This window comes from Hyaena hyaena, unplaced genomic scaffold (assembly GCF_003009895.1).
Source record: "Hyaena hyaena isolate Hyena2069 unplaced genomic scaffold, ASM300989v1 scaffold_851, whole genome shotgun sequence".
In the NCBI taxonomy this organism is placed as follows: domain Eukaryota; kingdom Metazoa; phylum Chordata; class Mammalia; order Carnivora; family Hyaenidae; genus Hyaena; species Hyaena hyaena.
The window spans coordinates 626108-641275 of NW_024081483.1; the positions used below are offsets into that span (position 1 = coordinate 626108).

A 15168-nucleotide genomic window follows, 5' to 3' on the forward strand; every position below is an offset into this window, starting at 1 on the left:
GCAGATAAAGAACAGGAACACATTTTTCATTCTCTTAACATACAGCTTTTAGTGTTTAAAGAAGATACTTTTGGAGGTGTCAGGTGTATTGACTGATGATGTGAATGTTAATGCCCATTATGTTTTACTTTTGCAGAGGAAGCGCTCTTCAGAAAAGGCTGCGTGATAGGGAAAAGGAAATGGAAGCGGATGAAAGGGACAGGAAAAGAGAGAAGGAAGAGCTAGAGGAAATCAGGCAGCGCCTTCTGGCTGAAGGGCACCCTGATCCAGACGCAGAGCTCCAGAGGGTGAGATATTGTAACATCCACAACAATATTCTGATAAGGGAGATGTAGCTTATGCCCCATGTGGGTTTTGGGAGGGTATTATGTCTTTTTCTTTATTTTATTATATAAATCAACAGTATTAGTTGATACACAACTTCACTTCTAAATATCTTCCAGCTATTTTCTTCCTTAATTTCTGTGAATATTAACTAAGGTAACAGAATGTCATCTGATAAAAGCTGTCCTTCCTGTAAGGTGTTTTGACACTTCCTGACTTTTCTAGTTTAAGTTCCTTCTCTCACTGCCACCTGAAATCTTTTATTTCCTAAATAAATTGAGATGTTTTCACAAACAGCTTTCCACTTAAAAAATGAAAAGAGGGGTACCTGGGTGGCTTAGTCAGTTGAGCGTCTGACTTCGGCTCAGGTAATGATCTTATGGTTTGTGAGTTAGAGCCCCATATTGGGCTCTGTGCTGACAGCTCTGAGCCTGAGCCTGTGTTGGATTCTGTGTCTATCTGTCTGTCTCTCTCTCTCTCTCTGCTCTTCCCCCACTCATGCTTGGTCTCTCAAAAAAAACATGATAAATGAAAAAGGAAAAAAAAGGAAAAGGCTTTTTCATAGGACATAGCATCCCCCCCTCCACTGCCTTTTAATGTTTATTGGATTTTGAGAGACAGAGTGCAAACGGGGGAGGGCCAGAGAGAGAGGGAGACCCAGAATCTGAAGCAGGCTCCAGGCTCTGAACTGTCAGCACAGAGCCTGACGGGGGGCTTGAACTCATAAGCTGCGAGATCATGACCTGAGCCGAAGTTGGAAGCCCAACTGACTGAGCCACCCAGGTGCCCCCTACCCCTTTGTTTTAAGAAGAGTGTGCCAGGGCTCCCGGGTGCCTCCATCAGTCAAGTGTCCAACTCTTGATTTCAGCTCAGGTCATGATCCCAGGGTTGTCAGATCGAGCCCTGTGACCTGATTCAAGCAGGGCATGGAGCCTGGTTGAGATCTTTTTCCCTCTACAGCTGGTGCTCTTTTTCTCTTTAAAAAACAAAACAAACAAAAAAAAACTGTGTCACTTTAGAAAACTGATTAGTTCTTAATATATTGTGAATCTGATAATATTTTAAACATTTTAAAAAAATGTTTATTTTGAGAGAGTGCATGAGCATGGGGAGGGGCACAGAGAGAAGAGAACTAGAACCCCAGTCAAGCTCAGTGGTATAATAACGCGGAGGCCGACTCAAGGCTCAAACTCAAGAGAACTGTGAGATCATGTCCTGAGCAGAAATCAAGAGCAGGATGCTTAATTGAGCACCCAGGTGCCACAGTTTGTGGTTGCTTTTTTTAAATGTCATCACAAAGGCATATGTATACCCACCTAAGATAAGTTTCTAAATAGGATTATAATTTACATGCTGTTTTCTAATATGCCTTTAAATTGGGTATAACTAGGGTGCCTGGGTGGCTCAGTTGGTTAAGCGTCCGACTTTGGCTCAGGTCATGATCTCCTGGTTTGTGGGTTCAATCCCCACGTCGGGCTCTGTGCTGACAGCTAGCTCAGAGCCAGGAGCCTGTTTCAGATTTTGTGTCCCCTTGCTCATGCTGTCTCTCTCTTTCTCTCAGAAATAAATTTAAAAAATTAAAAAAAAAAAAAAAAAGATTGGCCCTTAATGGCCTCTGATAAAAATAAGTAGATAGGAAAAAAGAAAAAAAAAAGTAGAGTATAATCTTCCACCCAGAGTTTTGCCATTTTATAGCCTTTATGTCTTTTTTTTCAGACCATGACCATCATAGTATATTGTTAGACTTTTAAATCCTTACTGTGTAACATTCAGGTTAGGTATGTTTTTATGTTTTCATTCTCTGTCAGTGAGTTTGAATGCCTTACATTGTTTAGTGGTCATTGTACTAATTTGTGAGTTGATAGCTTGATGGCGTTAAGTCATGTCATGCACCAACTATTAATTGTTATGTAGTTAAAGATCTTTTTACTCTGTTTTTTCATGCTTAGAGAAATTATTGATCTATTTACTCAAGTTTTTATAATGCACTTAATGGTTATTTTGTGTGTGTGTGTTTTAACTTTATGATTTTAGGGAGAGTGTTAATTTTGATATGTAGGCTTTTATTTTTTATTTACTTATTAGTGCAAGTTGGGGAGGGGCAGAGATGGGGAGAGAGTCTTAAGCAGGCTCAATTCCCAGATTGGATCCCGATGCAGGACTTGATGTCATGACTGAGATCGTGACCTGAGCTGAAAGCAAGAGTTGGACGCTTAACCAACCGAGTGACCCAGGTGCCCTGTTTCAAGCTTTTAACTCAAAAAAAAATCCCTCCCCCCTTTTTTAATGTTTATATTTGAGAGAGAGAGAGGGAGGAAGGGAGGAAAAGGGGGCAGAGTGAGATGGAGACAGAATCTGAATCTAGCTCTAGGCTCTGAGCTGTCACCACAGAGCCCAACACGGGACCCAAACTTATGAGTTGATGGGAATCATGACCTAAGCCAAACTCATGAGCTTAGGTGAGATCATGACCAGATGCTTGACTCACTGAGCGATCCGAGCGCCACCCTCACCATTTCTTTTCCTGTTCATGAATTCAAAAGTGACTACCACCCTTAGCCATGACCTAGAAAGAAAAAAATACATTTTTTTAAAGATTTTATTTTTAATTAATCTCTACACCCACTGTGGGGCTCAAACTTACAATTCCAGGATCATGAGTTGCATGCTTTATTGACTGAGCCTTCCAGGTGCTACAGAACAAATAATAGTTTATGACCAAGCTGAGAATTTGAGTTGCATCTTACATAATTGTCTATACTGTTCTAAAATAAAACTTTGGGGGGGATTCCTGGGTGGCTCAGTCAGTTGGGTGCCTGACTCTTGATTTCAGCTCAGGTCCTGATCTCATGGTTTCTAAATTTGAGCCCCATGTCCATCTCTGCACAGTGCAAAGCCTGCTTGGTATTCTCTCCCTGTTTCTCTGCCCCTCCCCCACTAGTTCTCTCCCTCTATCTCAAAATAAACAAACATTAAAAAAATGAAACTTTGGGTTATAATTTCTTTAATAAAAATATAAAAACATATCTTTTCATTTTGCACTAGCTACCTATTATGTATTTACCTTTATTTTATCTGAAGAATTTAAACAACTGTATATGTAAATGTTAAAAATGAAAAAACGTTTTGCAGGGTCCCTAATATAATCTACAGATTTATGAAGCTTTCTGATTATAGAAGCAAGCAGTTTTCATTATTCCTAATGAAAAAGAAAAAAATATTTTTTGAAAGATAATATAAAATCAAAAGCTGGTTGAGTATAGTTGTGATTTGTTAAAGTTAGTCACATTATTTTTTGGTTTTAGATGGAACAAGAGGCTGAAAGGCGCAGACAACCACAAATAAAGCAAGAACCAGAGTCAGAGGAAGAGGAAGAAGAAAAGCAAGAAAAAGAAGAAAAACGAGAGGAACCTATGGAAGAGGAAGAAGAGCCGGAGCAAAAGCCCTGTCTCAAGCCAACTCTGAGGCCCATCAGTTCTGCCCCATCTGTTTCCTCTGCCAGTGGCAATGCCACTCCCAACACTCCTGGGGATGAGTCTCCTTGTGGTATTATTATTCCTCATGAAAATTCACCAGATCAACAACAACCTGAGGAACATAGGCCAAAAATAGGACTAAGTCTTAAACTGGGTACGTTAGGATTTTCTTCTTTCTTTCCTATATTCTGCCCCCCCCCCCATATACACTTACATTTTGCCTTAAGGAAAATATAAATATGTGCTGCTTGGTAGGTAGATAGAAAAATACTCAAAAATGCTTTTCTAGCTCACAATTGTTTTCATAGTTCTACTAGTGCTCCTATATCTGCAGCTGCCTCAAGTTCTGAGAAGAAGTGAAAAGTTAAATTTTCTAGCACTTGTGAGTAGTGAGTTATTTTTTACAGTTGGGATCTTTCTCTGAGATTTTGGAAAGTGTATTATGAACTGCTCTTGAGGGATGGTGGTTGTAAAATGTAATGAAAATTGAAAATGAAGTCATCATGCTAATATAGTATTTTTACTATAGGTGCTTCCAATAGTCCTGGTCAACCTAATTCTGTGAAGAGAAAGAAACTCCCTGTAGATAGTGTCTTTAACAAATTTGAGGATGAAGACAGTGATGATGTACCCCGAAAACGGAAACTGGTTCCCTTGGATTATGGTGAGGATGATAAAAATGCTGCCAAAGGCACCGTAAACACTGAAGAAAAACGCAAACACATCAAGAGTCTCATTGAGAAAATCCCTACAGCCAAACCTGAGCTCTTTGCTTATCCCCTGGACTGGTCTATTGTGGATTCTGTGAGTAGCAAATTGTATTTCATCATTTTTATTGGGAGTCGTTTTGAACGTAGTGCACAAACTCAGCTTATTCTATTAATGCCAAGTACAGATGATAATGTGGTTGGCATCTTGACCTGCCAAGGAGTTTAGGAAATTCTTGGTGGTACTTAAAGTCTTCATAAATTAGAAGCAAGTAATAGTATCTTGATATATACCTGTCTTCAACTTGTGAGTGATAGCATACTATATTTTAGTAAGAAACATCACTAGCCTATAGACTTTTTAGTAAATGTAATAAGAAAGTTCTTTTAATTGAGTAGCCATGCTTTATTTTGCAGATATTGATGGAACGACGGATTAGACCATGGATTAATAAGAAAATTATAGAATACATAGGTGAAGAAGAAGCTACATTAGTTGATTTTGTTTGTTCTAAGGTTAGTCTTGCTCCCTCCATCCCCAACATTTGTGTTATACTTTAAAATATTAGATACTTTCTAAAATAGAAAAATTATTCAAAGTAATGTCTATGATAGTTTCAATTAAGTGTATGTACATTTCATGGTACTTAATCTCTATACCCTATTTCATACACATATGCCATATGCTTTCATTTCAGAGGGTCAGGGAGGACGAATTTGCTGACTGCTGCCAATTTTGCTCTCTTCCTGCCCGCAAGAATGCCTTGCCACCCCTCTCTTGTCTTATCAGTTAGAATGCTGCTGAAGTTCAGTTGAGGAAGCTTTTTTTTTTTTTTAATGTTTATATTTGAGAGAGACAGAACATGAGCAGGGAAAGGGCAGAGAGAGAGAGAGAGGGAGACACAGAATCCAAAGCAGGCTCCAGGCTATGATTTGTTAGCACAGAGCCCGATGTGGGGCTCAAACTCCTGAAACGTGGTATTATGACCTGAGCTGAAGTCAGACACTTAACTGGATGAGCCACCCAGGCACCCCAGGTTGAGGAAGTTTTTATGGAGATAGCTGATAGATTATCTCTTCAGTTTGTCATCCATCTTTAGGAAGAAGAGCAAAATAGTTTCCTTCATAGAACGATAGTGATCCTTATTGATTGATTTTGCTATATGCCAGGCTTTGTTCTTTATATGTACTGCATTAAGCATTTTATGCTTATCTTTAAACCTCCTAACAACCTTAGGAAGTATAAATTAACTGTTATTGTCCCCATTTTATACATGAAGAAGTTGAGGCCTAGGGGGAGGTTGTATCTTGACCATGATTACATAATAAGAGTCAACTGTGTATAACCTATACTCTTAATACTCTTAACCACCAAGGTCTACTACATCCTCTTGCTGTCTTCTGGAGGCAAAGCTTTATTATTGTTAATAAGCAGTTGTTATAGTAGAAGAACTATATTTCTATAAAGGAATAACTAATTACATTTTAAGGAAATGCTTATTTTTTACCACTACTGCTCTAGCAAATTAGGCTTCCCTTTCCACTTATAATTATTGTAGCACTGAAATTTGTACTCTGGATTTGAATTAGAACACATAGTATAGTGATTAAGATCCCAAGTTCTGGTGGAAAGAAGAGAGTGGGGTTCTGGGAATTAAGAAATTTATAGAAAGTTTCTTTAGCCACAAGAAATTCCCATATTAGTTTGATGGCATTTAAAAATTTCTTAATCATATTGCTAATTTTTAATTCATTTTCAAAATGATAATTATTTGTTTCTTTTAGGTTATGGCTCATAGTTCACCTCAGAGCATTTTAGATGATGTTGCCATGGTAAGTCAGAAATTTAATATTAACACTTTAATCAATATCTGTAAACAAATGAAACTTCTCTGTATTTGGTTAATTTTTTACCTATGTTGTTTCCAGAATCTTTCTTTTTAGAAGTCTGAATTAAAACGTGAATCTGCATTAAAAGAGGTTTTTAAAAAGTACTCACATCAAGATATCATTAGACAGCATTAACAGTCTTCTCCCCCTCCCCTGCCTTTGTTGTTTTTATATATAAATATAAATCCTAGATCTATCCATACCTTTAGAAAACATTTATTTTAATGTTTTTTAATGTTTTATTTCTGAGAGAGAGACAGCATGAGCAGGGGAGGGTCAGAGATTGGGGGAGACACAGAATCTGAAACAGTCTCCAGGCTCTAGGCTCTGAGCTAGCTGTCAGCACAGCCGGATGCGGGGCTTGAACCCACGAACCGTGAGATCATGAGCTGAGCCGAAGTCAGATGCTTAACTGGCTGAGCCACCCCGGCGCCCCTTGGAAACATTTATTAAGTGCTTACTGGGTTTGTCCTTAAAGAAGTAGCAGGGAGAGACTAATTTTGTTACTATAATGTACTTGCTGTCGTGGGGATATGTAAAAAAAGAAAAAGAAAAAAGATGTGGGGTCAGAGGAGATGGAGCATTTGATGGTATTGAGGGCAGTTAGGAAAAGCATCACAGGAATTACCATCTAAACTGAGACTTGAAGTGGTACCTGGGTGGCCAAGTTGATTGAGCATCAGCTTCAGTGCAGGTTGTTATCTCTTGATTCATGAGTTTGAGACCTGCATCAGGCTTACTTCTATCAGTGCAGGGCCCACTTCGTTTCCTCTGTACTTCTCCCTGTCTGTGCCCTCCCATCCCCTGCTTGTGCTCTCTCCCTCTCTCTCTCAGAAATAAATTAAGAAAAAACACATTAAAAAAAAAAACAGATTTGGAAAAACTTCTGTAACTTTTGTTATTTGGACAGGTATCTGTTGGATCAGCAGTATGTAAACATCAAATCCCCACTTACATTTAATTTGAATTTTAGAATCAAGTCAGTGGTTGCATTTATTTAACATTGTGATTTTGTGAGAAAAGAAAGGAGGAACAGAATTGATGGTGGAAGTGAGAATGGTTGAATGGACTGTGAACTCCAAGCTAGGAAGAGAAGGCAGTAACATCGGAATAGAGCTGGTGGTTGCATGGATGAAGGGCTGGTGGTTCCAGTGATGTTGTTCGAGGTGTGTTGGGAAGAGTGGTTATAGTGAGAGTAGAGTGTTTAAGAATACAAGTGGTGGGTTGGTACAGACAATGGTGAGGTGCAGATACCGCCATGGGGAGAGTTTCTGGGGCCGAGCTAATGTCCTGGTTTAGACTATACATGAATTTTCTGCCTGGGTCATAAACCTAGAAGAGGAAATTCCTGTGTGTTAGGACAGAGGTTGAAGAGAAATATGGGGAGGCGATAGCCAGAGCTATCCATCTATTGTGAGTGGAAGACTAGGTATTTGCTAGATGGCTGCTATCAGAGTGGAAGGTAGTATAGTGAAAGCTTGTGAACTTCAGAGGAGATAATGTTTGCAAAGAGAAACAGGGAGGCTCCAGCAACTTCCCCTCTCTGAGACTAAGGCTTTGAAAGTAAAGAACTTCCTGAGAAGGCTCCAGGAGTATCATGGTCTTTCAGGGACACACCAGGTTTACAGTTAAGGTAAATAGGTGAAAAAACTAAAGAATTTGAGGGTAGTTAGTGTAAAGAGTAATGGAGTCCAAAAGATAGAGTGGGAAAGCAGGAGTAGAAAGATGAGTTGGGGGGAAGAAGTATCAAGCACGTTCTTAGATGATAGGTCCCTGGAAGAGGTTCCTGGAAGAGCTCGCATTTGCAGCTGCAGAGTTGTCAGGAAAGGACGTAGTGGGGGCCTAATCAAAGGGAGCTCTGAGGTCGAGCTCTTGAGTGTCTGGGCACTATTTGATGTCTAAAGCCAGGTAACATTAGTTTTTTGTTGTCCAGCTAGCCTGATGCAGTTGTTGTTTAGAACTTTTGATAAAGTATTTATGAAAAGTTAGTTCACTTCATTATGCTGATCCTTACATGAAAGGATCCCAGTCCTTTGGGATAGAATCTCAACTTCCCTGACTTGCAGGCCCCTTTAAAAGGTTATCCTTGGGCTTGAGAGACGGATTTTATAGTTGGGCCTGAGTTAAGGAATTAAAACAATGTTCTAGGGGTGCCTGGCTGGCTCAGTCAGAAGAGCATGTGACTTTTGATCTCAGAGTTGCAAGTTTGAGCCCCACATGGGGTGTAGAGATTATTTAAAAAGTAAAACTTTAAAAAAAACACACAAAACTGTTCTAGTATTTGGCCTTGGCAGAGTTGCAATCTCTGTCAGTGGAGATGTCATATGTCAATGTCATATGTCATTTTGATCTGTTGAAATATTTTGATATTTGGGGTATAATTAGACTTTTTTTTTTTTTTTTAAAGTTTATTTTGAGAGAGCGTGAGCATGAGTGGGGGAGGGGCAGAAAGAGAGAGGAAAAGAGAATGCCAAGCAGGCTCCGCACTGTCAGCATGAAGCCTGATGCTGGGCTCGAACCCATGAACTGTGAGAACATGACCCACGTCAAAATCAAGAATTGGATGTTTAACCGACTGAGCCACCCAGGCACCCCTGGGCTATAATTAGACTCTTTACTGGTTAATTATTTACATTGTTTTATTTTTCTGGCTCATTGTTGATCAGAGTAGGAGGCAGCTAATTGAGCTAATTTTGTCAACTAGTTTTGGCAAAAACTCACCATCTAAATATTTTCTGAATAAATGAGATTGAATTTTTTAGCTCGAGTAGTATTTTGTTATTAAAAATCTGACTTTTTCAACTGTACCTTTTCTCATTATCCATAAATTAATGAACTTTGGTTGTATTTTGTTCCTACTTCTATATTATTTCCAAGGTACAATTTTCACATTGATTGGAGCACACAGTTCTCTTAAACTACAAGGCAAGTCTGGCTCATAGAAGTCTGACTAAGAGTTTATTTATTTATTTATGTATTTATTTAAGAATTGACTTTTGAGGGGCACCTGGGTGGCTCAGTTGGTTAAGTGTTTGACTTCGGCTCAGGTCATGATCTCATGGTTCGTGGGTTCGAGCTGAGCCCCTCCTCGGGCTCTGTGCTGACAGCTAGCTCAGAGCCTGGAGCCTGTCTTCAGATTCTGTGTTCACACTCTCTCTCTGTCCCTCCCCTGCTCATGCTGTCTGTCTGTCTGTCTGTCTCTCTCTCTCTCAGAAATAAATAAAACATTAAAAAGAAATTAAAAACAAAAAAAGGATGGGCTTTTGGGGCACCTGGGTGACTCAATTGGTTGGGTGTTTGACTTTGGCTCAGATCACGATCTTGCATCTTGTGAGTTCGAGCCCTGTGGTGGGTTCTGTGCTGACAGTGTGGAGATTTCTTGGGATTCCCCACCCCTGCCCCTGTCTGACTCTCTCAAAATAAAAAGATTAACTTAAAAGAGTTTTTAAAATTAATTATTTTTATATTTTAGAGTGGGATGGGGAGGGACAGAGAGAGAGAGATTGGAATCGAATCTTAAGCAGACTCCACCCTCTGCATGGAGCCCGTTACAGGGCTTGATCCCACAACCCTGAGATCATGACCTGTGTCACAATTAAGAGTCAGACATTAAATGACTTAGCCACCCAGGTGTCCCAAGAGTTCATTAATTGTCATTGTTGAGATATTTAGGAGGAAATTTCTTAAAAAAAAAAAAAAAAAGGCTAGAAAATTTTCTGGCTTCTTTCACGTACTTATTGATCACTTATATAACAGACACTTTTCAAAACACTTTGTACCTTTTACCTATTCTAATTCCCACAGTAGAACAGTGTTATGTAGTTAATATTTTTTCCATTTTACAGAGAAAAGAACTGAGGTTCATTGTGGTTAAATGACCCAAGCCAAGGACATGTAGAGGTGGGATTTGAGCCTAAGTAGTCTGGTTTGAGATCTGGTTTGCTTAACTCCTAACCTGAACTGCTGCTCCAGAGACCTGGCAACAGTAGGCCACATTCCATCATGACGGTGATACCCGGGAGCTCAGTCATAGCTGCCTCTGTAGAAGGAAGCTTGATATTTTATTTTATCTCACTGTACCACTGGTATAGAGAGCCAAATCTGCATGTAGGATGAAGGCAGGAGTAGGGGAGAGGATATAATGCACCTTTGATTTATCAATTTGCCACAGGGAAAAGACCATTTATTTATTCAGTAGGCCTGGGTCCTTTGGAGTGATGAGAGTGTTCACTTAACTTAGTTTACTGTATCCCAGATGCTGTATTAAATGCTTTACATATATTTTCATTTAATATCTAATTCATTGTCACATACCTAATAAGGACTTGATAAATATTATGATTTTAAGGTTGTTTAGAGGTAGGTAAGATACTCTGTATTAAGTTATGCAGTTGTATAAGGAGTTGTGCCTGAATTACTATGTTCTTTATATCAAACATGCTTTCTTTAGGAAATAGTTTTCAATACGTGTATAGATATTGTGCTTATAAAATCAGAAGTAAAAAATAAAAGTTGGACAAAAAAGGAATTGTGGTGTCAGTATTTAGTAAGCCATGGAATTTTCCTGAATGCATTCCCTTTTGTTGCGTCTGTAATTTATATGTACTATTAATACACTTCACACTAGACAAATTTCCTTCAAGTCATTTTCATGAAAGTAAATGCTTGTCAATGTATAAAAACCTTTTAAATACCAGTCAGTAATGGAGGATGCTGATGATTGCTTTACTTGTGTTCTTCTTTATTGAGTTTCTTTTTCTTTTCCAGGTACTTGATGAAGAAGCTGAAGTTTTTATAGTCAAAATGTGGAGATTATTGATATATGAAACAGAAGCCAAGAAAATTGGTCTTGTGAAGTAAAACTCTTTTTACATTTAGAATTCTGTTTCAGATTTCTTCTTCTTTCCCACCCTTCAGAAGACTTTGACTTTTTCTTTGTCTTCAAAGACATTTGTGAGATCTGTAATTTTTTTTTTCAATGTAGAAAATGTGAATTTTTTTTGTCCTCTAATTTGTTGATGCCCTGTGTACTCCCTTGGTTGTAAAGACATCTGACTCCTACCTTGGTTCTCTTTATACTCACCAGGTACAAATTACTGGTATGTTTTATAAGCCGCAGCTGCTGTACACAGCCTATCTGATATAATCTTGTTCTGCTGATTTATTTCCTGTAAATATTAAAATGACTCCCCAATTCTTTTGCAGAATTGCACTTAATGTTGAACTGTACTGTATAGGAACCTACATGAATGATTTTAATTGAAAGACTACCCATCATACCTGTTACCTTTCCCACCCCTTGATCAAAAATGGCAAGCCCTCCTGAAGGCATGGAACTTAAAATTAGAGTGCTAAGATTAGCAGACAGTCCATTCCTAACTGTATCTATGTATGAATGTGTTCGTGTGAATGTATGCACAAATGTCTTACTTTTCCCTAATTTCCTTTGGAGAGCTCCTGTAAACATTTTCTTATCGAAGAGTAGAATTGTAAAGGAAACGTGGTATTATGCCAACCCAAATGTCTGGGATAATTAGGTCATTAGTCTCCCAGAGCATGGTATTCTCTTGTGGTCAGCAACAGTTTGGTGAATGGAATGGGGCTTTCCTGTTGGTAGCTGGCTCCTTCAGCCACTCTTTTAAGGGAGTGTGAATAATAATGGTTTTCCCCTTAATTTCATTGCTCAGAAATGAGACAGATCCTTAGATTCTGGATAGCTTTGTTTGATGCATTTTTGCACTAACTGGACCTTAGCTTTATTTTGGCGTATTCTTTTGTTTTAAAAACAACAACAACAACAACAACATTAATCTGAAAAGCATAAATGAAAAAAATCATCTTTAAAAACAAAAGGTAAAATTAGGCAATTTTACAGACTAGGAAGGTTTGAAAAATATCAACAGGAATTGAGCATGGCAGTTTGCAAAGTTTACATCTTATTTTTAAAGGTGTAAAGTAAATCATTTAAGGGTGTAAAGTAAATCATTTAAGGCAGTTACCACTAGTTTTTTGTTTTCAATTTTGTAAAGGGTTTATATCTTATGAGTGTATATGCGCACACACACCTCGTTTACCTCTGCTCACCAATGTTTAAAAATATACTGATGGTGTTCTTAGAGACATACCTGGGGCTTTCTTTATTGTAGAAGAGAATTTCACCAGGGAGCAAAATTACCTGAAAATGTAACAGATTTTAAACAGTTCTTAACACAAGTTAGGTGCAGTTATTCCCATGTCTGAGTATTTATTTAAAAGAAAGATAAAGATTGGGGTTCAGGGGAATTGTTATAAAAGCATAACTGAGCTTGAGTTACTAGATTTTTTTTTACATCTTAAAAGGAATTTGAAACACTGTTCTTAACATTGAACCATGAGGTGGTTCCATTATGTAAATATTTCCAATATTAAAACTGTATATATTTGATCTTGGGGACCCATTCTTTCAGAGTCTTGTTAAATAAATGGCATCATGTTGTAATTGTGCAGTGCATACTAGAAACATAACTTGAAAATACGGACTGAATTTTTGATGGGCTTGTTTTTTACGAGTGTTAGTGACTGCAGTTCAAAGGGGCCATTTATCTTATTTTGGATTAATCTATACATTTGTGGAGAATACAGTCTTTTAGTATTATATCATTTTTAAGTTCTGGTTTTTCCAGGGAAAATGTCAGAAAGATCATGCTCCTTGCCGTCTACAAATTCATTTACTAGCCTTTTCACAGATTAATCCCTCCAGCTTTATACCTTGTTCAAGCAGTTTATTATTCCTCTCTCTCTTGTTACTGTGTTACTGCTTTTAGGGCACCATATTCAGTTGTGTTTATTTAGCCAGCATTAGGATGAAAGTTTATTCAGATTTTAATTTCCTTTGCTTTGTCTTCTCCGGTTCTTTCGCTGTATTTATCTTAAGGGTCCCTATCTGCAAGTCTTGGGAGCACAAACCATACACTGCTTCACATCTCCAGTGGTACTTGTTTTGAGATCCCACAGTCATACATTAACATTTCTGCAGTGGAACAGGAATGATCACAGTCACTGGGTTAAAGATCATTTATAATGGTTTCCTGTCCGTCTCAAGATCGGTTTTGCCACCAAGCTTAAAATTTAAGGTTTTCAGTTTCTTGTTCTTCAGATTCATTCTTCAGATTCGCATATAAAGAATTGGACATGTATAAACTGGTGTATTCTAGTGTTTGGGAGAATACACGTAGGAACATTTCCAATAAATTGCTTGAGCTTTCTGGGTTTTCTTTACCGTTTGCCCATAGATTAATTTCAGTTTGGAAATCATAATCTATAGTGCCCATTCAGGTTGTTATAAAACTACATGAAAATCTTGAGAATCATTCTTGATGTGGCAGTTAGAAAACAAATAATGCTTTTTCCTCATTTGACCCAGTAATGTTAAATATGTACATTTGTGTGTGGGAGGAAAAATAAGTTGAAGTAGTTTTTCTCAAACTTTAATGGGTACCTAAATCATCTAGGGCTCTTGTTAAAATGTAGACTCTGTTTTAGTGGAACTAGAGTGGGGCCTGAAAATTTGTATTTCTGACCAGCTTCCAGGTCACGGTGGTTCTAACTGATCGAGGAACTACACTTTGATTAGTAGTTTAAGTATGTACTCAGTACAGGTTTCCCGTGCTATCCCCAAAGTCGAGTGTTCCTGTAAAACATTTTTATTTTTGAGAGAAGAAAGCCAAACATCCCTGTGAGCAGGGGTAGGGACAAAGATACAGGGAGAGAGAGAATCCTAAGTGCAGAGCCCTACACAGGGCTCAGTCCCAGGAACCATGAAATCATGACCTGAGCCACCCAGGTGCCCCCTTGTGAATTGTTATGAAAGCTGAAATGGCTTAAAGTGAAGACGCAATGACCATTAATTTATATGGAAAACCTCTGTCACACTTATCTGACATCTTAGAATAGGTCTTGCTAACAGATGCACAAAATAAGTCCAGATAAAGCACAGATGCTCACATAGTTCAAAGCTGTGGTGGCCTGTGCTGAGTGTGGTGCCCTGGGAAGGAACTTGGGGGTGCCACTCTTGCTGCCTCTGTAAGGGCTTGCTGTAAAACAAACACAGACTGCTATTTTTTGCTGTAGTTTGCCTTTTCTCGTAAAAGCGAAAATCCTGTTCAGATTTCTTTCGGTTAGCAATAGCTGCTAATGTAGGTCTTGTGTAAAGTGAAGCAACTTGACTTCGGAAAAGCTGGGGAAACCTGTACTAGTATTTTATCCCAACCAAGTACACAAATGCAGTTGTAGACATTAAAGAGAAAAACATTTTTTTGAGGCAGATAGATGCATGTTATAATGTTCATGAACATAATCTTCCAAAAGTGGTGCCTGAGACCAGCTCTAATATTCCAGGCTTTATTGCCAGCCAGTCCAGAACGTTTTCTCTTCAGAGAACTGTTTTTACTTACTCTGATTCTTCCCATAACACTTGTGTATGTAGTAGAGGCAAATGATGATTTTGTGGAGAGTGCTGTTTCAGGTACTGATCAGGCACCAGTGCTACATATGGTGGGCAAATTGAGATACAGCTTGCAAATCACATTGAACTAAACACTTTTTCTTCCGTATGAAGTAAAAAAAAGTTGTAATTCTAATAAATAGTAGAGTGTATATAAGGCTTATTTACCCAGCTTTTTCTGATGAGCTCTGTAATCATTTTTATTACTTTCTATCCAAATACTACTGAAAGCTTTTATGTCAGAATGGTTAAGGATCTTTTCAGGTCATATGTCAGCCTTTTTTTTTAA

The 15168-nt window shown here is 38.3% G+C and overlaps 1 protein-coding gene across 1 annotated transcript in view; it reads left to right on the forward strand.

Annotated features, from left to right (window-relative positions):
* RBM25 (RNA binding motif protein 25) overlaps positions 1-12875 on the forward strand; it is a 60178-nt gene extending 47303 nt beyond the window's left edge. The window contains exons 14-19 of the mRNA XM_039219931.1: positions 137-287; positions 3630-3954; positions 4330-4604; positions 4925-5023; positions 6293-6340; positions 11165-12875. Of these exons, the coding sequence (XP_039075862.1) occupies positions 137-287; positions 3630-3954; positions 4330-4604; positions 4925-5023; positions 6293-6340; positions 11165-11257 (991 nt within the window). The 3' untranslated portion in view covers positions 11258-12875. The remainder of the gene's footprint in view (positions 1-136; positions 288-3629; positions 3955-4329; positions 4605-4924; positions 5024-6292; positions 6341-11164) is intronic.
* The last annotated feature ends 2293 nt before the right edge of the window (positions 12876-15168 follow it).